This window comes from Thunnus albacares, chromosome 12, assembly GCF_914725855.1.
Source record: "Thunnus albacares chromosome 12, fThuAlb1.1, whole genome shotgun sequence".
Classification (NCBI taxonomy): Eukaryota; Metazoa; Chordata; class Actinopteri; order Scombriformes; family Scombridae; genus Thunnus; species Thunnus albacares.
The window spans coordinates 33,471,007-33,494,723 of record NC_058117.1 but is presented as its reverse complement, the minus strand read 5'-3'; the positions used below and the strand labels follow the sequence as shown (position 1 = coordinate 33,494,723).

The window sequence follows — 23,717 nt, the reverse complement described above, 5'->3', positions numbered from 1 at the left end:
AAGAGAAGAACAGTGACATATAGAATAGTATCATCTGCATAAAAATGTACATTACAATTTGGGGTGACAGAGATGATATTATTTATGCATATGGTGAATAAAAGAGAACCAAGTATAGACCCTTGTGGGACACTAAGAGCACTTGACTGTGGAAACTACTGCCTCACTTCCACCTGAGAGTCATGAAACCATTTAATGGAAGCTTCATATTAGCTTCAGATAAACTTTAAATACATTTTTGCACAGAAGGAGGACTGTGGATTTTGTCCCCCATCACTTCCATTGTAAGGTCATTATATTATCTTACAATAAAGCAACTTTTGGACTCAAGACGTGAAAAACCTCTTCTTGGATAAAAGAAATCAACCAACCTCATTAAAAACCCTTAAAACATCTTCTCCTCTTTTATATTTATACATATTTACATATCCAGAATCTGTAAATGTGTCATTATTGTTTAAAGTCACACTTAAAGGCAAGTTTATTTGTATTATAAAGTGCTTTCAACAACAAGGTGGTTCAAAGTGCTTTACATGGAGCATAAAAGGCATCAAGACAGAATATAAAAGCAACACAAGTAAAAAGACAGTTAAATACAATTTAAAAAGTGTTAAATTGGGAAGTAAAAAGAAACTAATAAGAGATAAAACAGAAGAATACAACTTAAAAGTCTGTTCTCAGTTCAGCAACCTGTGAATAAAACAAGTGTCTTTAGTCTGTTTGCTTTGTTTAACGTTGTTTAAAATGTTGACCAGCAGCTTTGTTGTTGTTGTTTTCCTTTGCAGAACCGTCTGTGGCAGCGAGACCATCGAGACTTCAGAGCCATCCAGCCGGACGCAGGATGTTACAACGACGTGAGTAGAGACCCTTGCACTTTAATGACGATAAACTATATGTAAACATGGTTATTATATCAGCTAATAAAACATGATGACATGTTTACTGTCCGAGTCTTTACAGGAAATGTGTTGAAGTTTTTTGCCCTCAGCTGAGTCTGTCAGGCGTCGTCGCAGCCTGACAGACTCAGCTGAGGGCAGAAAACGCCCATAAGATATTAAAATCATCCGACTGCATCACATCTGAAAAACAAAACACATAATCAGCAGTGAGGAAACAAGAGGGTTCAATGATCAGTTGATTGATTAATTAGTGAACAGTTTTGATAATTGTTGAATCTTTTTTACTGTTTCAGCTTCCATCACGTGAATATTTCAGTTTTCATTATAAACTGAATAATTGACGATGATTCTGGGGATTTTTCACCGTTTTGACATTTTAGAAAAAGATGGACAGATTAATTGATGATGATAAATAATCAATAACTGCAGCTCTGAAATGATCCACAGTGATGAGCTGATCAATAGAAAATAATCATTTTATTTGATCCCTGTGATAATAAACAGAATATTCTTTTAGATTTTGGACTCTGGGCTTTGGGAGCATTTTTTACGACTTTCTGACATTTTCTAAACAAACAGTGAAATAAATGAGCATATTGATCAGTAATAAGACGCTGATTGATCAGCTGAATAGCTAATAATCTGTTATCTGTCTGCTGCAGCTCGTTCCTCCGATTGGCATGTTGAACAACCCGATGAACGCCGTCACCACCAAGTTCGTCAGAACGTCCACCAACAAAGTCAAGTGTCCTGTGTTCGTCATCAGGGTAAGCCGCCGCCGCATCACTTCCTGTTTACAGCGTCGACCGACACTGGGAACTCCTTTAAATTCATTTTTAAATACTAGTGAGCAGTTTGTCTCTCTGGTGGATAAACTGTCAGCTTGCAGTTTGTTGTAGACGTTGACGTTTGTCTCCATGTCTCTGCAGTGGACTCCTGAAGGTCGTCGTCTGGTCACTGGAGCCTCCAGTGGAGAGTTCACTCTGTGGAACGGACTCACCTTCAACTTTGAGACCATTTTACAGGTGAACATCATCATCATCATCATTCATACATACAGTCCTCTGGTCTGTCAGTCACACACTGACTCAGTAGCACGTTGATTACTTCTTTTCTTTTCTTTGTAATCCAGTGAACAAATCTAGTTATGTTTTTGACAGCTGGAACTGGAAGTGAGAGGAGAGATTAAAGCCTTCAGTGTCCCAGTTCTCTTTTGATATGTTTATATTCTATATTTCTGTATATTTAAGGAAAGACACTCAATGTCCAATCGACAAAAAAAAATATCTGTGATTCATCAAGAAAGTCACGTTTTTATCAAAAACACTTTTCTCTTTATGTTGATAATAATAAACTGAATATCTCTGAGAATGATGCAGTGAGACACTAACAGCAGATGAGAGGATGATGCAATGAGACACTAGCAGCAGATGAGAGGACGATGCAGTGAGACACTAGCAGCAGATGAGAGGACGATGCAGTGAGACACTAACAGCAGATGAGAGGACGATGCAGTGAGACACTAACAGCAGATGAGAGGATGATGCAGTGAGACACTAACAGCAGATGAGAGGATGATGCAATGAGACACTAGCAGCAGATGAGAGGACGATGCAGTGAGACACTAACAGCAGATGAGAGGACGATGCAGTGAGACACTAACAGCAGTTGAGAGGATGATGCAATGAGACACTAACAGCAGTTGAGAGGATGATGCAGTGAGACACTAAGAGCAGATGAGAGGACGATGCAGTGAGACACTAAGAGCAGATGAGAGGATGATGCAGTGAGACACTAACAGCAGATGAGAGGACGATGCAGTGAGACACTAACAGCAGTTGAGAGGATGATGCAATGAGACACTAACAGCAGTTGAGAGGATGATGCAGTGAGACACTAAGAGCAGATGAGAGGACGATGCAGTGAGACACTAAGAGCAGATGAGAGGATGATGCAGTGAGACACTAACAGCAGATGAGAGGACGATGCAGTGAGACACTAACAGCAGTTGAGAGGATGATGCAATGAGACACTAAGAGCAGTTGAGAGGATGATGCAGTGAGACACTAAGAGCAGATGAGAGGATGATGCAGTGAGACACTAGCAGTAGATGAGAGGATGATGCAGTGAGACACTAACAGCAGATGAGAGGACGATGCAGTGAGACACTAGCAGTAGATGAGAGGATGATGCAGTGAGACACTAACAGCAGTTGAGAGGATGATGCAGTGAGACACTAAGAGCAGATGAGAGGACGATGCAGTGAGACACTAAGAGCAGATGAGAGGATGATGCAGTGAGACACTAACAGTAGATGAGAGGATGATGCAGTGAGACACTAACAGCAGTTGAGAGGATGATGCAGTGAGACACTAAGAGCAGTTGAGAGGACGATGCAGTGAGACACTAAGAGCAGATGAGAGGACGATGCAGTGAGACACTAACAGCAGTTGAGAGGATGATGCAGTGAGACACTAAGAGCAGATGAGAGGACGATGCAGTGAGACACTAAGAGCAGATGAGAGGATGATGCAGTGAGACACTAACAGCAGTTGAGAGGATGATGCAGTGAGACACTAAGAGCAGATGAGAGGACGATGCAGTGAGACACTAAGAGCAGATGAGAGGATGATGCAGTGAGACACTAACAGCAGTTGAGAGGATGATGCAGTGAGACACTAAGAGCAGATGAGAGGATGATGCAGTGAGACACTAAGAGCAGATGAGAGGACGATGCAGTGAGACACTAACAGCAGATGAGAGGATGATGCAGTGAGACACTAGCAGCAGATGAGAGGACGATGCAGTGAGACACTAACAGCAGTTGAGAGGACGATGCAGTGAGACACTAGCAGCAGATGAGAGGACGATGCAGTGAGACACTAACAGCAGTTGAGAGGATGATGCAGTGAGACACTAACAGCAGTTGAGAGGATGATGCAGTTAGCTGCAGCTGATCCTTCTTCTATCTTCTTTAGTCTAAGTGTTGATGCAGCTGGTGAATGAAATAAAGATATGAGAATCAAAGCTAACATCCCTCCTCCTCTTCTTCCTCCTCTTTGCAGGCCCATGACAGTCCGGTGCGGGCTATGACCTGGTCTCATAACGACATGTGGATGCTGACGGCGGACCACGGCGGCTACGTGAAGTACTGGCAGTCCAACATGAACAACGTCAAGATGTTCCAGGCTCACAAGGAGGCCATTAGAGAAGCCAGGTTTATACCCAATCTAAACTTTTCTGTAGTTCACCCCAGTGTCTGCTGGTTACTGTCGGCCACGCGGGGGCGCCGTTTCACGCGTCGCCACATGTTGTTGCTGTGGTCGATTAATGACAGATGTACGTGTGTGCTGTTGCAACACTGCAGTGATCTGTTGTTGATATTCTACCTGATGTGGCTGATGAGCTGTTTATTTCTGTGTACAGAAAACGGTTGATTTTGTTGAATAAAGTGATCAATAATTTATTTTTAAACTGGTTTGGCGAGGCCCAGTGGGGTGGATAATAAGAACCAATGAATCAATAAAGGTCCAGGGTTTGACTTTGAACCAATAAAGTGTTAGCAGGGGATCAATAAAGTGAATAAAGAGAAGCTCCCGCACACAGTCACACGCTCTGAACCTCATCCAACAGGCAGCTGTAGATGTTTAAATAAAGGTTTGAATTCAACACCTGGTCCTGGTCACCTGAAGCAGAGCCGTGATCACCTGACCTAGAAACTACTTCCTGTTAACTCATAAAAACGGACTCACAGGAGACTAAAGACGCTGCAGCCTACATGTCCCATAATGCACCTGGATAGTCTTTCACTAGAGCCTCCCTGCAGGTAAACACACCTGCACCCTGGTAGTAGTCTGATGACATCACTATGACATCACACAGCTGTCTGGTCGTCACATCATGTTTATATTGACGAGTTGTTTCGATCAATCAATCAACAGAAAATTAATCTGTTTTGATAATTGATTGAATTTTGTTTGCAGATGTGAAGATTTGATGCTTCATCAGTAAACTGAATGTTTGAGTTTTAGATTGATGATCAATACGAGATGTTTGGAGACGTGATCGACATATTATCAATATTTCCTACATGTTATAGACGAGATTATTGATCAGCCAGTGGAGCAGATCAATCATTAATGAAACTAATCATCAGAGTTGTTTTACTGACGTCTTTTCCAACAGATTGAAAACATGTTTGCAGCTCAGTGAGATGCAACTAACGATTAGTTTCATTATTAATTAATCTGCTGATAAATAGAATAAATTGATTATCTGGTTGATTTTCTCTCAGATTAATGAACTAATTGATCACTGCAGCTGTAATTTAATCTATCTCACCGTCTGATTCTTCCTCCTTGTTTCGGCCTCAACACACAACTAGAGCTGCATTGATTAGTCAATCAGTTAATTATTGAACATTAATTAAAATAAGAACATTTATTCACAACTGTTTTGATTATTGATTAATCGTTCCCGCTTTTCTTACATATGACAGTAACAATCTGAGAAATTATAACACCTGTTACTATTTTCTGATGATTCATTGATTAATGGCAAAAAACTAATTGGCAGGTAAATTGATGACAATCGTTACAGCAGAGGTGAGGGTCACCTCCTGCGATCAATGCAGCTGATCACACAGAACACCTGCTGTCTTTAATCTGCCTCTATTGATTTTGAATGATGTGTTCTGATAGTTTGTTTTGGATCCGGTTCCTGATTGATTCTTAAGCTGCAAATCTAATGAACCTCTTATCAAAGCTTTAATCTCTCCTCAGTGTTTCCCGGATCAAAGATCAATAGAAACATATTGATAACAGCTGTAGGTGATTAACATTCACACACACATAGTTTGAGAGTGAGGAAGCATCACTCACTGTGTGTTTCTGTAGTTTCTGATCAGATCAATGTGAATCTGATCAGCTTCATAATCGGAACAGATCAGATGTTTTCAGCTCGTCAACCTTCAGAACTGTTGAGTTTCTGTTTCTCAGACAACAAACACTGATCAAACGTCTTAAAGTCGGAGTTATTTTAGTTTAGAAGATAAAACTGAACAGCGTGTTACAGCTCCAGAGACGCTGTCGAACCATCAGCTGATTAATGATTATTAACGAGTTGTGTCTCAATCACTCGTTTGACAAAAGAAAAAAACCTCATGATGAATTCAGCGGCATTAACGAGTGATGACAGCGAGCAGGAGACTGAGGATTAATCAATAGACTTTCTCACTAATTGCTCTTTAATTGAGACAAAGTCAGAAACGTATAAATGCATCAATAAATGCTTTTAACAGAATATTTTATACGGTGAGTTTGATGCTTCAGAGAGAAGAGCTACTCTGAATCAGTCAAACCCAGAATGTTAAGATTAAAGAGCTGCAGCTGTTTGCAGTGTTCCTGTTATTTTGTCCACCATCACATGAAAGTAGTCTGACGTTTGATTATTGATCACAAACTTTGTGCTACTTGTTAAAAAGTGAAGCAGTAAAGCTGGGAAACTGTGGGAAACTGTTAGCCTAGCTTAGCACAAAGACTGGAAGCAAGGGGAAACTGTTAGCCTAGCTTAGCACAAAGACTGGAAGCAGAGGGAAACTGTTAGCCTAGCTTAGCACAAAGACTGGAAGCAGAGGGAAACTGTTAACCTAGCTTAGCACAAAGACTGGAAGCAGAGGGAAACTGTTAACCTAGCTTAGCACAAAGACTGGAAGCAGAGGGAAACTGTTAGCCTAGCTTAGCTTAGCAGGAGGAAACTGTTAGCCTAGCTTAGCACAAAGACTGGAAGCAGAGGGAAACTGTTAGCCTAGCTTAGCACAAAGACTGGAAGCAGAGGGAAACTGTTAACCTAGCTTAGCACAAAGACTGGAAGCAGAGGGAAACTGTAAGCCTAGCTTAGCACAAAGACTGGAAGCAGGGGGAAAACTGTTAGCCTAGCTTAGCACAAAGACTGGAAGCAGGGGGAAACTGTTAGCCTAGCTTAGCACAAAGAGTGGAAGCAGAGGGAAACTGTTAGCCTAGCTTAGCACAAAGACTGGAAGCAGGGGGAAACTGTTAGCCTAGCTTAGCACAAAGAGTGGAAGCAGGGGGAAACTGTAATAAAAGGGAAAACAGTCCAACTCCACAACTGTTTTGGTATATTTTGTGTGTTCTGATAGTAAACATCTGCAGCTGCAGTCAAACCGTGGACGTTGGCGTCATGATGTTTGTGTTTTAACCACTCGGCTGTCGGAGCCTCATTAACATTTGTATCTTTGAATCCGTTTGGTTTTGCGGTGGACTCCTGACGCTGCGTCTGTTTAACATCGTGTGCTTTAGTTTGAGTCTCTGCCTGCTGAGGAACATCCAGCAATTATTTAAGTTTACGTCGCCAGTTTCTTCTTCTGTGAACTTTCACCTAAATTCAAATGTTTAGATGCATTTGAGTCGGAAAATCTGTTGTATGAACATCCAGACAACACAAGTTAAACACAAATCAGTTTACACACATTAACACACCTGTGAACACAGCAGCTGTGTGTGTGTGTGTGTGTGTGTGTGTGTGTATTAGTGGGATTTACAGCAGATGGAAGTAGAAATAATTTAAATAATAAACAGCAATAAGCAGATTAGTAGTTTTTCTTCTTTAGTTAATGAGACGTGTGTGAAAATAACCTGCAGGCCGGAAAGCGGGTTGTGTTACTATGACAACCGGCAAGTGAGTTGTCATGTGACTGCGACCACCTGTATATTAAACATAATATAGTGATCTTAATATTTATTGCTTATTTATTCCGTTTTGATTTGTTTGAAATGGTCGTAACATAAAACATAGTGACTGTAAATGTTTAAAGATAATGAATCTCACGGCTGTTTGACAGCAAACTGAATCTCTTTATTATGGACACAACGAGACGTTTGAGGACTTTAGGAAACTCTGGATGGATCAAACAACTAATCGATCAATCAGATTGATGAATAATGAAAATGATGGTTATTTGCAGCCCTACAGATATGAGATGTTACTGATTTAAGGTTTTAAGTTAGTTTTTCAGTCCTTCACAGCTCATTCTTGACCTGATCAATCTGATCACCTGATCAATTAAAACATTTATTGATGAACCTAAATCACTGATGAATAACATCAGCCTTCGTTTAGAAGGACGCAGCTTTTAATTAATGTGCTGATTATCGTTTGGTCAATAAAACATCAGAAAACAGTGAAAAGTGTTTTTACTGTAAATACTGTGATCAGTTTTTAACCTTTAATATACTGTTCATACAACTAACAATGAATTACTTTATTTTTATTTAATTACTTTAAATTAAACAAGTCACAACATTGTCGGTGCTGGTTGAAGTTCGTCACTCAGGTCGTTTGTTTCCTGTTGGTTCCTCTGACACTTCCTGTCCTGTAAATCTACCCACAATTCATTCTGTTCTAACGTCTAAAACAAAACGTTTTCAATCTGAAATCATAGAAACACTTTAGAGAAACATCAAGACACGTCTGTCAACCAGAGATGGAAAGTAACTACGTACATTTACTCAAGTTCTGTATTTAAGTACCATGTTGAGGTACTTGTACTTTACTTGAGTATTTCCATGTGATGCTACTTTCTACATTTCAGAGGGAAATATTGTACTTTCTACTCCACTACATTTATTTGACAGCTTTAGTTACTTTTCAGATGAAGATTTGACACAATGGATAATATAACAAGCTTTTAAAATACAACACATTGTTAAAGATGAAACCAGTGGTTTCCAACCTTTTTGTCTTTTGACGTCTTACAAAAAGCAGTGTGTAGTCGGGGTCACATTTCACATGTCTATGAGTTGTTAACAGCTCCACCAAATAGTGATTTTTCCCTCTAAACTTCTCACATGCTTTCATTTCAATAAATGTTCAAATGATCCAATATTTCAGCAAAAATCAAAGATTAGAGAAAAAGTCCAAAAACTGAAAACAGATTTGTGTATCAGAACTTTGTTTTTTCTTCTTTCCTCTCCCATTAATCATCTCACCACCCCTCAGATTTATCTGCTGACCCTTTGGAGGGGCCCGACCCCTAGGTTGGGAACCACTGGACTAAACTAGCTAACTGTATATAAAGTAGTGTAAACTAGCTCCACCTCCAGCAGCTACAACAGTAACATGCTGCTCTAACACTGATGCTTCACTATTAATAATCTAATGATGTCATATATAATAATATATCAGTCAGAGGGACCAAACCACTACTTTTACTGCAATACTTTAACTACATCAAGCTCATAATACTTATGTACTTTTACTGCAATACTTTAACTACATCAAGCTCATAATACTTATGTACTTTTACTGCAATACTTTAACTACATCAAGCTCATAATACTTATGTACTTTTACTGCAATACTTTAACTACATCAAGCTCATAATACTTATGTACTTTTACTGCAATACTTTAACTACATCAAGCTCATAATACTTATGTACTTTTACTGCAATACTTTAACTACATCAAGCTCATAATACTTATGTACTTTTACTTTGTTTTTCATGCAGGAGTATTTTTACTGCTGTATTAGTACTTTTAGTATCTGAATACTTGTCAGTTGCAGTCATTGAAGGTTTAAACTCAGACAATAAATCACATTATTAATTAAGGATTATTAACGATGTGAAGCATCGTGTTGTTTTGGCAGAAACGATCAATCAACAGAAAATGAGTTTAGATTTTTCTTCTTTGACAGAAAACTGAATATTTTTATGTTTTGATGGAACAAAAGAAGCAGTTTGAACTTTATAAAATCATGATGTTTATTTTTTTATGGCTCATTGAGAAAATAATTTAGATTATTTATTAAAGAAAATAATCGTTGAGTCTTTCAGACTCTGTTTACAAAGATTTATTGATAAAACATGTTCAGATTTTCACCATTTTACAGCTTCAATATTTAATTGATTGATAGAGAAAATAGTTTCCAGATGAATCATTGAAGTCAAACATCAGATTTAACTGAATGTTATTGATCATCCCAATAACTGATAGTACTTGAACGCAGCATCAGGGTGAGTGGATGGATACACTTAATAAATAGATTAATAGATACTTTATTGATTTCATTTCCATCTTTATTTTTAGCAGAGCAACGTAAACATTAACATTCTTCATTGATTAAAGATTATTTAGTTCAAAGGAATAAAAAGATTTTTGAGATGAAATATTTAATGTTTAAATTGTAAAAAGGAGGAATCATTTCTAGAGATGTTGGGATTTTGTTCCACATTTTAGTTTGTGTTGAGAGAAATAAACCAGCAGTAAAATCCCTTCAACATGTTTCATGTCTGACAGTTAAATTATTGATTATTGTCTTCATTCATCGTTTTGTCCACAAACTGTCAGAAAAACAGTAAAAAATATCCGTTAAAGTTTCATCCTCACATCTGACGAGCTGAAACTGTTTTTACATTTTTGCTTAAAAAAATGAGTGAGATGATTATTCAGTTATCAGAATAGTTGCTGATTAACTTCTGTTGATCGACTGATTGATTAATCAATTAACCCTTGCAGCTCTAGAAAGACTCACTCAGTTTTATTTGAATAACTTTATGAGGCTCGAGGAGGTAAAATACAGGAAAAAAAAAAAAAACAATTTTGTGTTTCAAAAATGTTTTTTTCTGTATCTGATCAGATTGGTTCATCTCGTGACACCTTGTGGGGTCCCGACCCCCCAGGTTGGGAACCACTGGTCTAAACCACAGTTACCATTAAAAGTGTGTTGAGGGTTCAGATGTGGTTCTTGTTCCAGTTACAGAGTGAAGACTGGAGGCTGATAATATATAGATATATATAATATTACTGGTAGAACTTGTTAATGCTGCTGAGCGCTGTGTAATTAATTAGTTAATTAATTAATTAATTATGGTAGTTTTATGTTGTGAAAGTACGACGGTGATGCAGCCGGATACAAACTATCAGAACAAATAAAATATAATAAAGACAAATAATGAAATAGAATAAAATAAAAATAGCATAAAAAATAAAGAAACACAACACAGGAACCTTTTTTATACTTAACATTTAACATTTTTACATTTAATATGTTTTCAGTTTTGTTGTTTGTGACATCATGTTTTCATAAAAGGAAAAAGATCTAAACTGAAGCTGTAAAACAGATAAAAACAGATCAATAATGAAAACATCAGAATAAAAGTTATTTTCTCTGATTTACATGTTTTGTTTTTCTATGTTTAAACAGACGCAGAGTCTTTTATTTTTGGTGTGTTTGTGTTTCCAGTGAACGTCCAGCAGGTGGAGACATTTGAACAGTTTTAACAGCAGCTGATGAGCTTCAGTCTGATGGTATTGATCTGGTATTGATCCAGACTGAACTCTCAAAACAGAAGCTTCATTAGAGTTTAAAGTCTTTCAAATGTCTGAGGTTCAATTTAACTAATATACTTTATGAATGTGTCCAAAAATCAGATTTTTCTTTCATGTTTTGCTGTAATTGTTCTTCAGCTGTGAATCAATCTGCAGTGTTTAGTTTCTGTCTGAGCTGCTCACAGTTCACCTGCCACCTGATCAATAATTATTATTATAATAAAAACAGCAGAGGACAGAAAAGATCCATCTGATCAATATTTCTACCATCAGATTCACGTCTGTTACGTTTCTCAGGTAATTAAACACAATAATACTAATAAACTTTATTAATATAAGAGTGTTACAAAGGAAATATGGTTCAAACAACCACAATCAAATGAGAATAAAATGCCTGAAATACAATAAAATGAGATGAAAAACTAAAACATGTTGAACGTTGTGGAGCTGAAAACATAAAACTTTGATCAATAAACGACATTTGTAGACTTTCAAGAGACTTTAGTGGCGACTTAAAAACCAACATTTACTATAAATTAAAAGATTAAAGTCAAAACAAATACAAAGCAACAAAGTCTGAGAGATCTGAGATGAATAAAGCAGATATTAACAGCAGGTTAAATGAATAAAATGATTCATATTGATTATATATATATATATATTTATATTTATATTGATAAGGAACTCAGTGACTCTGATACCTGACAGTCAGGCTCTGTTACCTTTATTTACTTTTATTTACCTTTATTTACCTTTTTTACCTTTATGTACCTTCAGAGGTGAATAAACAGAGTTGTCATGTCTCAGGTGTTTGAAACCATGTTGACTCTTCTTCTTCTTCTGCAGTTTTTCTCCGACAGATAATAAATTCGCCACCTGCTCAGACGACGGCACCGTCCGGATCTGGGACTTCCTGCGCTGCCACGAGGAGCGGATCCTCAGAGGTCAGTGTGACGTCTCAGTCCCGAGGCTGCATCCATAAAGGACACGTACACTCAAAAACCACCATATACACACACACAAACTGGTATCTATGGACACAGACTGGGAACCAGTCACACTGACGTCAGACCCAGGACCTCACAGCCAATCACTGCGAGCGTTCTTCTATCTAATGCGACTGTTTACAAACTTAATATTGATTAATCACTTTTGTTTGATTAATTTGATCATTATTTTGATTTAGCTGTTAATATTTTTATGTTATCCTTTAAGTGTGTTCAGATATGAGATCTACAAACTGATCATTGATTATCAGCTGATGATGGTTTACAGTCATATGATTGATTGATATGGATAATAAAACAACCATGTCAACACACAGCTTTATAAATCTGACTGAAACAACGCCTGTAGGATTCTGACATGAAGCTGCTGTGTGTATGTGGCCATTCAACATGTCATTAAACATGATGAAGAGCCACTACAGACAGGAAGCTTCATCATTAGGGTTAATATTGAAAAAAAATCTTAAAACTTTATTGTTGTTTATTTAAATGTGTGTGCGTGTGTGTGTGCAGGTCACGGTGCTGATGTAAAGTGTGTCGACTGGCATCCAACTAAAGGTCTGGTCGTGTCCGGCAGCAAAGACAGTCAACAGCCAATCAAATTCTGGGACCCGAAGACCGGACAGAGTCTGGCAACACTGTGAGTTCAACACACACTCATATAACATAACATAATAACAAAACATAATATAATAATGAAACATTAATACAATATAAAGATAATAAAGACATTAAAAGTGTTTCTAGACAGGTGGAAGATGAACTAAGATACTTTACTGCAGTAAAAGTACCAATACAGCCAAGTAAAAATATTCCATTACTAGTTAAAGTCCTGCATGAAAAATCCTCCTATAGTAAAAGTACATAAGTATTATGAGCTTATAATGGAGGTAATTGTGAGTTGCAGCTGTGATCATTTTGATCGTCATCACAAGGTAAAATCGTTCTCTCGTTGCTGCTGTTGGTCATAATGCTTTGACCTTTGACCTTTGTGTTTCAACACGTCAAACTGTCTGATTGGCTGTTTCTGAAATGTCGTCATGTTTGTTAAAAAGTCTTTGTGAATAAAACATGAAATGTCTCTTCTCAGACACGCCCATAAGAACACGGTGATGGAGGTGAAGTGGAACCTGAACGGTAATTGGCTGCTGACGGCGTCACGTGACCACCTGTGTAAACTGTTTGACATCAGGAACCTGAAGGAGGAGCTGCAGGTGTTCAGAGGACACAAGAAGGAGGCCACAGGTGAGTCTGAGCAGCACTTCCTGTCCACAAGTATGAAACTTCACTCTCACCTGGAATCAGTGACCTGTCAGCCATGTGACCTGTCAGTCATGTGACCTGTCAGCACCTGCAGTTCAGCTCTGATCAGGGCATATCTCTGCTCCTCCTACTGGGCATGTGCAGAGGACAGATGAGCGAATCAGCCACATAAAACCAGTGAAGAAGAAACTCTTCTTCTTCTCCTCCTTCTTCTTCTTCTTCTTCTTCTCCTTCTCCTTCTCCTTCTTCTCCTTCTTCTCCTCCTTCTACTCCTTCTTCTCCTTCTTCTTCTTCTTCTCCTCCTCCTCCTTATTCTTCTTCTCCTTCTTCTCCTCCTCCTCCTCCTCCTCCTCCTTCTTCTTCTTCTTCTTCTTCTCCTTCTTCTCCTCCTCCTCCTCCTCCTTCTTCTTCTTCTTCTCCTTCTTCTCCTCCTCCTCCTAATTCCTCTTTGTCTTCTGCATCACGAAACATTTATCTTCCAATCATACTTACATACATACATACTTATCCAATGACATGAATCAAACCAGGAAGTTGATATTGATCCAGTATTGCACATTATGGCAGGATGTTTACATGTTCACCAACCAATAAAGTATCAAACATGCTGATGCTCTGTGATCATCTATAGTTCCACCGACAGCATCTAACTGCTGCTGTTTAACACCGTAACGTCTGAAGGTGAATGTCAGAGGGATCATTCATTATTCTCTGTTCCTCTCTGAGCTCTGACTGTTCATAAATAACCTTCATAGCAGCCTGAACAAGACCAGTGAGTCTGGATTCTGTATTTTACTGATGTTAAGGGTTTATACTCAACATTAGAAGCCATAAAAATATTAGTTTTGGTATCAAAGCTCAGGTATCTGAGTGATATAATAGAATAGGTTCAGGATGAGTTTATTAACAAATGGGAACACAGGTGGAATAAAAACCTGACGAAGGTGTCGGACGGTGGATGTAACCAGATCTTTGTTTCCTGTTTGTGTCGTCAGCGGTGGCGTGGCATCCCGTCCACGAGGGTCTGTTCGCCAGCGGCGGCTCCGATGGTTCTCTGCTCTTCTGGCACACTGGGTAATAATCATGAACTGTGTTAATGAGTCACGATGCTGCCAGTCGCTCATTAACAAGGTTCAAGGCTGCTGTTATTGTCCCTAAAAGAGAGAAATGTACAAAACTTAAAATAAATGTTAATAACAGTAAATGTGTTCATGTAATAATTAGCAGGAGATGTTATACAAATAAAATACTCCTCGTTCATTTTAGTGTTTTCAAGGGATGTTGACTAAAAACACTTGTGTTTTTAAATTAGTTAACTCATTTATGTTATATATGTATATAATATACATTTATTTATGATTATTTACTTGGATCAGTGATTGTTGTTCCTGCAGCTCTCAACTGAAACATCACAGATCTGTTCCAACATGTTTAAAGTGTCACAAACTAAAACCTCAGAATCTGGTGAATCTGAATGCAGCTTCCTGTTGTTGTGAATGTGCTGGTTTGTTTACTGTTGTTGTTGTTTGTGTCAGAGTGGAGAAGGAGGTTGGAGGGATGGAGATGGCTCATGAGGGGATGATCTGGAGTCTGGCCTGGCACCCGCTGGGTCACATCCTCTGCTCCGGCTCAAACGACCACACCAGGTGCCACTCGAACGCATATACAACATTTATACAACATAAATACAACATAAACACAACATATATACAACCTGTATACAACTCATATACAACATATATACAACCTGTATACAACATATACACAACACATATACAACCTGTATACAACTCATATACAACATATGTACAACATATATACAACCTGTATACAACATAAACACAACATATATACAACCTGTGTACAACATATGTACAACATATACACAACCTGTGTACAACTCATATACAACATATATACAACCTGTGTACAACATATATACAACATATATACAACCTGTGTACATACAGTTTGGGGTCAGAGGTCCTGAGCAGTCAGTTCTGTATTAAGTTCTTCTGTGTTTTTATCCTTCAGTAAATTCTGGACCAGGAATCGTCCGGGTGATAAGATGAGGGACCGCTACAACCTGAACCTGCTGCCGGGGATGTCAGAGGACGGCGTGGAGTACGGTGAGCCGCACTGAATATCTGTTCTAGTTTTGGAGTTTTGATCGAACAAGAAAAGACATTACCATCTAATTAACTGACAATAAAGATATTAATTACTACAGCTCTACAGTATACTCTGCAGTTATGGACAAACTGTCCAGAATCTCTATTAAGATTTGTTACTGAAGTGATGCGACACACAGGCTGCTGTTTCCAGGTTTACATGTGAATTAACAGCTGATGCGTGTTTGTGTTTCAGATGACGTGGAGCCCAACAGTCTGGCCTCCATCCCCGGGATGGGGATCCCCGAGCAGCTGAAGGCGGCCATGGAGCAGGAGCAGAACAGTAAGAGTCTTCCTTCAGCTCTCAGGGACCGTCTGCAGGTTTTCCTCCTTGTTTCAAACATTTGTAGAATTTTCTGTTTTTCAACTGAAACAAAAGGAAGGAAAGTCTGGTCTAGGTTATTGATGATTTTATGCTTTATTGGTTTAGGTTATATTTGATGTTGCATGCAGGTCTTTAAAAAGTCTTATAATCTCTCAAATTAAGTGCTGGCACAACCGTTGGGAGCAATTTGGGGTTCACTACGACATGTGGACAGGAGTCTGGGATCAAACTACTGACCTTCTGATTGGTGGACAACCCGCTCTACCCCCTGAGCCACAGCTGCCCCCCCACCCCCGTTTAAATTACGAGTATTAGTATGTATAGAGTGTACAATGGATAAGACTTTATTTTACAGGTCCCTTAATCTTATACTAACTTGCTGGAAATATTCTGAGTAATTTACAGGTATTTATCTGTTCATTTATGGCACATTTTACAGAGAGTTTGGTACAATTTGGTACAAATTATAAGAAAAATTGCAATAAAGTTAAGTAGGGTGAGTTGTAGTTTCATATGTAGGTTTTTTTCAACAATTACCTAAAAGTGGCGGCTGCATTACTGTTCAGTTTTATTTCACTTTTTAAGTTTTTTAGAAAGTGTCTAATATGCCAGTACTTTAAGTATTTTCAGTCATTTCTTAAGGTTTTAAGGTTCTAATTAACAACTGGAACTATGAAGGTGATGCTGATGATACTGTCCTGTATGTCACTGACCTCACTGTGAACCAGAACTACTCGTACCTCTTGACTGAAACCTGATCAAACATCGTGGTGCATTGTTTCATATGGTGGATGTTAATGAGGTCCTACACAGTATGTGACTCAGGTGTGACTGTTGTCTCCAGGTAAAGAGGCGGCTCCTGAGGAGATGTCCATTCCCGGTCTGGATTGGGGCATGGACGAGGTCATGGGTAAAGACGCCAAGAAGGTCCCACAGAAGAAAGTGCCGTACGCCAAACCGATCCCAGCACAGTTCCAGCAGGTAAACGCCGCCACAGCGTGCAAACGAACATTTATCAGACCCTGAAGCTGCCGACTCAACGCGATGGATGTCAACATTGAACCCATTTCTCCTGAAGCTGTAATGATGGTGGTGCTGTATAAACTGTACAAACTGTGCTGTCCAACCTACAGGCCTGGGCGGAGAACAAAGTACCCATGATGCCCCCTGGTGGAGATTTGAAAGACCGGAAGGTGGAGCAGAAAGTGGACATGAAGAAGAAAACTCAGGCGGAGATCGAGCAGGAGATGGCAGCTCTGCAGTACACCAACCCCATGCTGCTGGAGGTGAGTCTTTATAAGATGTTTTATGTGCTCGCAGGGCTCATTGTTGTGATGAGAGACTGTTACTGATAATTCCTCAGAACCTCTTTGTGTTCACCTGTAAGTCACAACCTGTGAATGCAACACATGTAGTTAATGATTTTCACAGTTTTTGGACACATAACTGAAACTACATTTTTTAGGTTCCCTACATGTCAGGCGTGTGCATAATACAGTTGACATACACTTCTTTAGAACATGTGTCATGGCAGTCTTGAGTTTCCAATGATTTCTACAACTCACTTATTTTTCTGTGATGGAATGATGGGAACATACGTCTGTCACGGATCTGAAAAAGCGGATCATTGATTTGAACAAGTCAAGAAAGTCACTTTGAGCCATTTAGGTCCCAAGATCAACTGTGCAAACAATTGTTTGTAAGTATAAAGTTTATGACACAGTTGTGTCACTGCCATAATCAGGAAGAAAATGCAAGCGATCACCTGCTGCTTAGATAAAATTGATCAAGATGGTCATAAATCAGGTCGGCAATGAATTAGAAGCTGCTGGAACACAGACGGCAGGGTCCACAGTGACTGCCATGACACACATGTTCTTTAAAGGTGTATGTAAACCTGTGACCACTGACAGAGCACCCAGTAACCACTTTATCAACTACTCAACAACCTTGTTCAAAGCCTAGGAACACCCTAGCAACACCTGGAACACTAGTAACACTTGGAACGACTAGCAACCACCTAGTACCCCCCATGCAACCAGCTAACACTCCTCAAGCAATGGTCCAACCTAATGTCTTACCATAAAGACCTCTGTAACCACCCAGCAGCCCCCTGTAACCACCCAGCGACCTCCTGTAACCACCCAGCAGCCCCCTTTAACCACCCAGCAGCCCCCTGTAACCACCCAGCAGCCCCCTGTAACCACCCAGCAGCCCCCTGTAACCACTCAGCAGCCCCCTGTAACCACCCAGCAGCCCCCTGTAACCACCCAGCAGCCCCCTGTAACCACCCAGCAGCCCCCTGTAACCACCCAGCAGCCCCCTGTAACCACTCAGCAGCCCCCTGTAACCACTCAGCAGCCCCCTGTAACCACCCAAGCGGCCTCCTGTAACTACCTCGCTGTTCTTATTCACTCTTTTGTATCTTTGCTTCTTCAGCAGATGAAGATGGACAGGATGGGTTCAGACGGGAACATGGGCCCCCCACAGGGACAAGGTCCTATGCCCCCCTTCCCCGGCCCTGGAGGCCCCGGGGGTCCTGGAGGCCCCATGCCCCCTGGCCAGCAGGGTTTTCCCCCAAACATGCCTCCTCAGCAGATGCCCAACAGCATGGGGCCCCCCATGGGCCCTGGAGGCATGCAGCCTCCCTTCATGCCCCCTGGACAGATGGGGCCTCCCTCTGGACCCCAGTCTCACCAGGGGCCCCCTCAGGGCATGATGGGACCACCAGACATGCAGAGACATCCTGGCCCTCCCAGGAACATGGGCCCCCAAGGGCCTCACGGCATGGGTCCTGGACCCAGAGGGATGCAGGGCCCCCCTGGTGGGATGATGGGACCCCCTCCTCGAGGAATGGGCCCCAGGGATCCTCAGGGGCCTCCACCTCAGGGGGGCATGATGCCACCTCAAGGGAACATGATGGGCCCCCAGGGTCCTATGCAGGGTGGGATGATGGGGCCCCCACCCAGGACACATGGCAACATGCCAAATAACTATGGGATGGGCAACATGCAGGGGCCCCCAGGAGGGATGCACGGACCTCCAGGAAACATGCAGGGGCCCCCAGGTAACATGCAAGGACACCCAGGGAACATGCAGGGGCCCCCTGGTAACATGCAAGGACCCCATGGAAACATGCAGGGACCCCATGGAAACATGCAGGGTCCCCATGGAAACATGCAGGGGCCTCCTAGTAACATGCAAGGACCCCATGGAAACATGCAGGGGCCCCAAGGTAACATGCAGGGACCCCCAGGAAACATGCAAGGACCCCATGGAAACATGCAGGGGCCTCAAGGTAACATGCAGGGACCCCCAGGAAACATGCAAGGACCCCATGGAAACATGCAGGGGCCCCCATACCTGCAGCACCAGGTGAGTACAGGTCTCTCTCTACTGCAGCAATGTGAAACTGTCGGGACTTCTGTATAAACCTGATTTGGTCTTTACAGGGCCAGAACTCGGGGCCAATGATGCATGGGATGGGGCCACAGGGGCCCAACAACAAAGGTAAGATGGCTCCGAAGAAACACCCGTAGCCTGAACGTCTCCAGAGTCTGATTATCAGAGCAGATTCAGTTATTATGAGGTGTTCCTGTTTTATTTGTACTTTATTCCACTGGTCTGTTTTTAGTCACGCTGAGATCGATAGATAGATAGATAGATAGATAGATAGATAGATAGATCAATAATGTTAATATGCTATAACACACTGAACAATAGAGCAAGTCAGGTGGAAATTTATGAGACAACAGACAGACATGAAAATAATGTTTTCTGTCGTACCTGTAGGGGCCCCGGGAGATTCCTGAGTTTGGAGAATTTAAACGCCTCTGTTTCCATTTAATAAAATATGTCAAACTGCCCATCGTGTCGTGTAAATGAGTCTCATGTTTTACATGAATATCATCTCAGTACAGAGAATGTTTATCTTGTCTGAGCACAGAGACTGGAAGCTTGTTAATAATAAACTATCTGTGTAGCATCATACAGGAAATGCAGCTCAACATACTCCACAATTGCACAAAAAACAAACAATAAAATACGACAAAATAGTAAAAATAAAATATTTCAGTGAGATTTAATAAAGTACGCAATAAGTGCCTCCTGGTATTTTCTCAAACATTCTCAGCAAATCTTCATCTTACTCTCACAGTTTCCACTCTATATGCACAATTTATACATCACAACGTAGACACATTTGTCCTCCTTCACAAAACGTCACTCCTTAAACAACACATCGTTGGTTTTTGATGTTTCTGCCTAACAGAGAATAAAATAGTCTGAAGTTAGAAGATTGCTCTTGTAGATCAGAAACAATGAACAGTTTCAGTTACCAGCGGCCCTCGTTATCTCTGTTTCTCTAATTATCTCAGGAGACCCTCGGGGGCCGCCGCCCAACCACCACATGGGTCCCCCTGATCGCCAGGGCCCTGGAGGGCCTGGAGGACCAGACCAGGGCTCGGGGCCTTACTGGGGAGACAACCAGCAAGGTCGACGTGGGCCGCAGGATTTTGACGGAGGCCAGGACTTTCACAGCAGAGGAGAGGAGAGCTGGAGACCTGGACCCGGCTACCAGGGGGGAGGAGGAGGGGGCCACAGGGGGGGAGGAGGGCACCGAGGTGGAGGAGGAGGGAACGGAGGGAACTGGGGCCCCGAGGACAGGTTCCCCAGAGACGGAGGAGACTTCAGAGGACGGAGAGACGACAGGTGAGCTGCTGTTCAGCCTGAATGTGAGACCAGGTCCTGAAAGGTCCTGGATCAGATGGGTCTGAATGGGTTTCGTTCGGTGTTTCAGGTTTAGAGGAGGAGGCCCCGGCCGGCCCGGAGGTCGAGGTTACCCTGACGAGTACGGTGGCCAGGAAGAGGGCTTCGACGGCCCAGACGAGATGAGTCGAGGCTGGGACAGCGGAGGTCGAGGGAGGCCGCCACCGCGGGGAGGAGGACCCCCCAGAGGAGGAGGTGAGACCTGACTGTCATCAGTTCAACCAGTCATTTATTTTGTGTTTGTAGAAGCCTGAAGAGGTCACATGATCCAGCAACTCAGCGGGAAACAGCAGTTTGTTTTCTGTCAGATGACAAGTTAAAGAAACCAACATACAGCGTCTCAGTGAGGTGTTGGACCACCAGAACAGCTTCAATACGCCTCGTTATTGATCCTACAGTCTCTGAACATCATTGATCATAAAGATCTTCCTCATGTGGTGTTGTGATGATGGTGGAGAGCGCTTGTCTAACGCGTCAGTCTTAAACCTCCCAGAGGTGCATCTTTATTGAGTTTATTGAATAATGTCTCCATGTCTCTTTTATTCAGGTTTTTCCTTTAATTTGTCACCTGTCTGTACATATTAGATATCATATAACGCTATAATTATGTAATATTTCACTGCAGGAGAAGTGTGAACCAGAATCTTTGTCATCTTATTGTGGCGGTGCCTCTGCTTGTCTTCCTGTCCGTCAGGTCACGACGGTTATCGGGACGTTCAGCAGATGCATGATGGGTCGTCCCCGGCGGGCCGTGAGCGCTCCTCCTCCCTGCAGGGCATGGACATGGCGTCTCTGCCCCCCCGTAAGCGTCCGTGGCAGGACGGTCCGGGAACCGGAGACCCCCGAGAGCGCGAGTCCCCCGGCGCCGACGGAGGTAAAACATCCCGAGGCGTTTACATGATTTTACAGGTTTTAGTGACTCCTGAAGTTATATATATACATATACGGGGGTTAAAGTTCTCCGTTTTAAATTCATATAATACTTATTTCAGTTTATTGTAACGTTTCCTTCTGGACGACTTTCAGTCTCACAGATCTTTCCGCTGTTCGCAGGTCGGCCTCCTCAGAGGGACGACGGCGGTTACGGTCCGTCCGGACGCGGCGGACGGGGCGGCTGGGGTCCCGGAGGAGGACCGGGACCGGGACCCGCCCCCAGGAGAGGAGGACCTGCACCCAGAGGAGCACCGAGGGGGGGCGGCCGGGGCCGGTAGTCCTCACATAAAGAAAAACTCTCACGTCTCGTGTCCTCTGGCGTCCGGCCGCTGGAGACAAAACGGTGCAGAAAGACTTTGGGTCACGTGACACAGTGAGACGAATCAGAATCAGGACTGAAAGAACACCTGAGCCGACAGGAAACGCCTCACTGATCAGGATCAAACATGTTTTAATGTAAAATATTGTAGAGAATCATCCACTGTGTTTGTATCTCCGTCTCCTCCTTTTATTTCCCCGTCAACAGTTTGTCTTCAGGTTGTTGCTTTTTGTCCTTTTTTTGTATAAGATTTCTATGTTTTTGTGTTTTCACCGAATAAAGATTGACACTTCAAACTGCAACGTGTCATCAGCAGCTCAACATGTACGACATTTAAAGGAGCAGTCGAACATTTTAGTTAAAGACTGAAGTTAAACAAACAAGAAAATACGACAAAACTGTAAAAATGCAATAAAATATGTCATTGAGATTCAATAAAATAGGCAAAAACAAAGTTTGAAAAGGTGAGTTTAAGATGTTATGATGGATTTCTTGATGGAACGAAGCTTCCTGTCAGATCAGTGGTGGAAAATAACTAAGTACATTTACTCAAGTACTTGTACTGTAGTACAGTTAGAGGTACTTGTACTTTACTTGAGTATTTCCATGTGATGCTACTTTCTACATCTCAGAGGGAAATATTGTACTTTCTACTCCACTACATTTATTTGACAGCTTTAGTTACTTTTCAGATGAAGATTTGACACAATGGATAATATAACAAGCTTTTAAAATACAACACATTGTTAAAGATGAAACCAGTGGTTTCCAACCTTTTTGGCTTTTGACGTCTTACAAAAAGCAGTGTGTAGTCGGGGTCACATTTCACATGTCTATGAGTTGTTAACAGCTCCACCAAATAGTGATTTTTCCCTCTAAACTTCTCACATGCTTTCATTTCAATAAATGTTCAAATGATCCAATATTTCAGCAAAAATCAAAGATTAGAGAAAAAGTCCAAAAACTGAAAACAGATTTGTGTATCAGAACTTTGTTTTTTCTTCTTTCCTCTCCCATTAATCATCTCACCACCCCTCAGATTTATCTGCTGACCCTTTGGAGGGGCCCCGACCCCTAGGTTGGGAACCACTGGACTAAACTAGCTAACTGTATATAAAGTAGTGTAAACTAGCTCCACCTCCAGCAGCTACAACAGTAACATGCTGCTCTAACACTGATGCTTCACTATTAATAATCTAATGATGTCATATATAATAATATATCAGTCAGAGGGACCAAACCACTACTTTTACTGCAATACTTTAACTACATCAAGCTCATAATACTTATGTACTTTTACTGCAATACTTTAACTACATCAAGCTCATAATACTTATGTACTTTTACTGCAATACTTTAACTACATCAAGCTCATAATACTTATGTACTTTATTGCAATACTTTAACTACATCAAGCTCATAATACTTATGTACTTTATTGCCACCCTCATATAGTCTTTGTTTAGCGAATCTAATACTTTGCTCAGCTCTATGGGTAAGAGGAGAATTCAGAGAGGCTCTTGTAGCCAACATTGCCCTCATATTAACCTCAGATGGATATTTAACATACGTCTTTTCAAGATTGGACAGTTCACCCTCTAATTTCCTTTGGGTTTCCAGATATTTGTGTTTTTTACTCCCTGTATAGGAGATAATTAAGCCCCTCGCATACACTTTACACGTT

The 23,717-nt window shown here is 41.2% G+C and overlaps 2 protein-coding genes across 5 annotated transcripts in view; both read left to right on the top strand.

Moving 5' to 3' along the window:
* Positions 1–22,329, top strand: part of wdr33 (WD repeat domain 33) — a 30,615-nt gene extending 8,286 nt beyond the window's left edge. Inside the window, exons 3-22 of one of the 4 annotated variants that reach the window (XM_044369433.1) lie at positions 786–854; positions 1,562–1,666; positions 1,829–1,924; positions 3,965–4,116; positions 12,095–12,192; positions 12,769–12,895; positions 13,346–13,500; positions 14,514–14,592; positions 15,054–15,164; positions 15,553–15,647; positions 15,886–15,972; positions 16,859–16,995; positions 17,148–17,300; positions 18,454–19,249; positions 19,313–19,389; positions 19,467–19,524; positions 20,391–20,724; positions 20,813–20,976; positions 21,476–21,655; positions 21,835–22,329. In XM_044369433.1, the coding sequence (XP_044225368.1) occupies positions 786–854; positions 1,562–1,666; positions 1,829–1,924; positions 3,965–4,116; positions 12,095–12,192; positions 12,769–12,895; positions 13,346–13,500; positions 14,514–14,592; positions 15,054–15,164; positions 15,553–15,647; positions 15,886–15,972; positions 16,859–16,995; positions 17,148–17,300; positions 18,454–19,249; positions 19,313–19,389; positions 19,467–19,524; positions 20,391–20,724; positions 20,813–20,976; positions 21,476–21,655; positions 21,835–21,992 (3,231 nt within the window). In that variant the 3' untranslated portion in view covers positions 21,993–22,329. Of the gene's footprint in view, positions 1–785; positions 855–1,561; positions 1,667–1,828; positions 1,925–3,964; positions 4,117–12,094; positions 12,193–12,768; positions 12,896–13,345; positions 13,501–14,513; positions 14,593–15,053; positions 15,165–15,552; positions 15,648–15,885; positions 15,973–16,858; positions 16,996–17,147; positions 17,301–18,453; positions 19,390–19,466; positions 19,525–19,806; positions 19,881–20,390; positions 20,725–20,812; positions 20,977–21,475; positions 21,656–21,834 lie in introns of those variants that run through there. The other 3 variants (XM_044369432.1, XM_044369431.1, XM_044369434.1) reach the window with 3 other exon arrangements.
* LOC122994643 (splicing factor 3A subunit 2-like) lies at positions 17,927–18,439 on the top strand. The gene has a single exon (XM_044369441.1). It carries the CDS (start codon positions 18,087–18,089, stop codon positions 18,405–18,407), a length of 321 nt encoding a protein of 106 aa, XP_044225376.1. The 5' UTR covers positions 17,927–18,086; the 3' UTR covers positions 18,408–18,439.
* Positions 22,330–23,717: the final 1,388 nt, after the last annotated feature.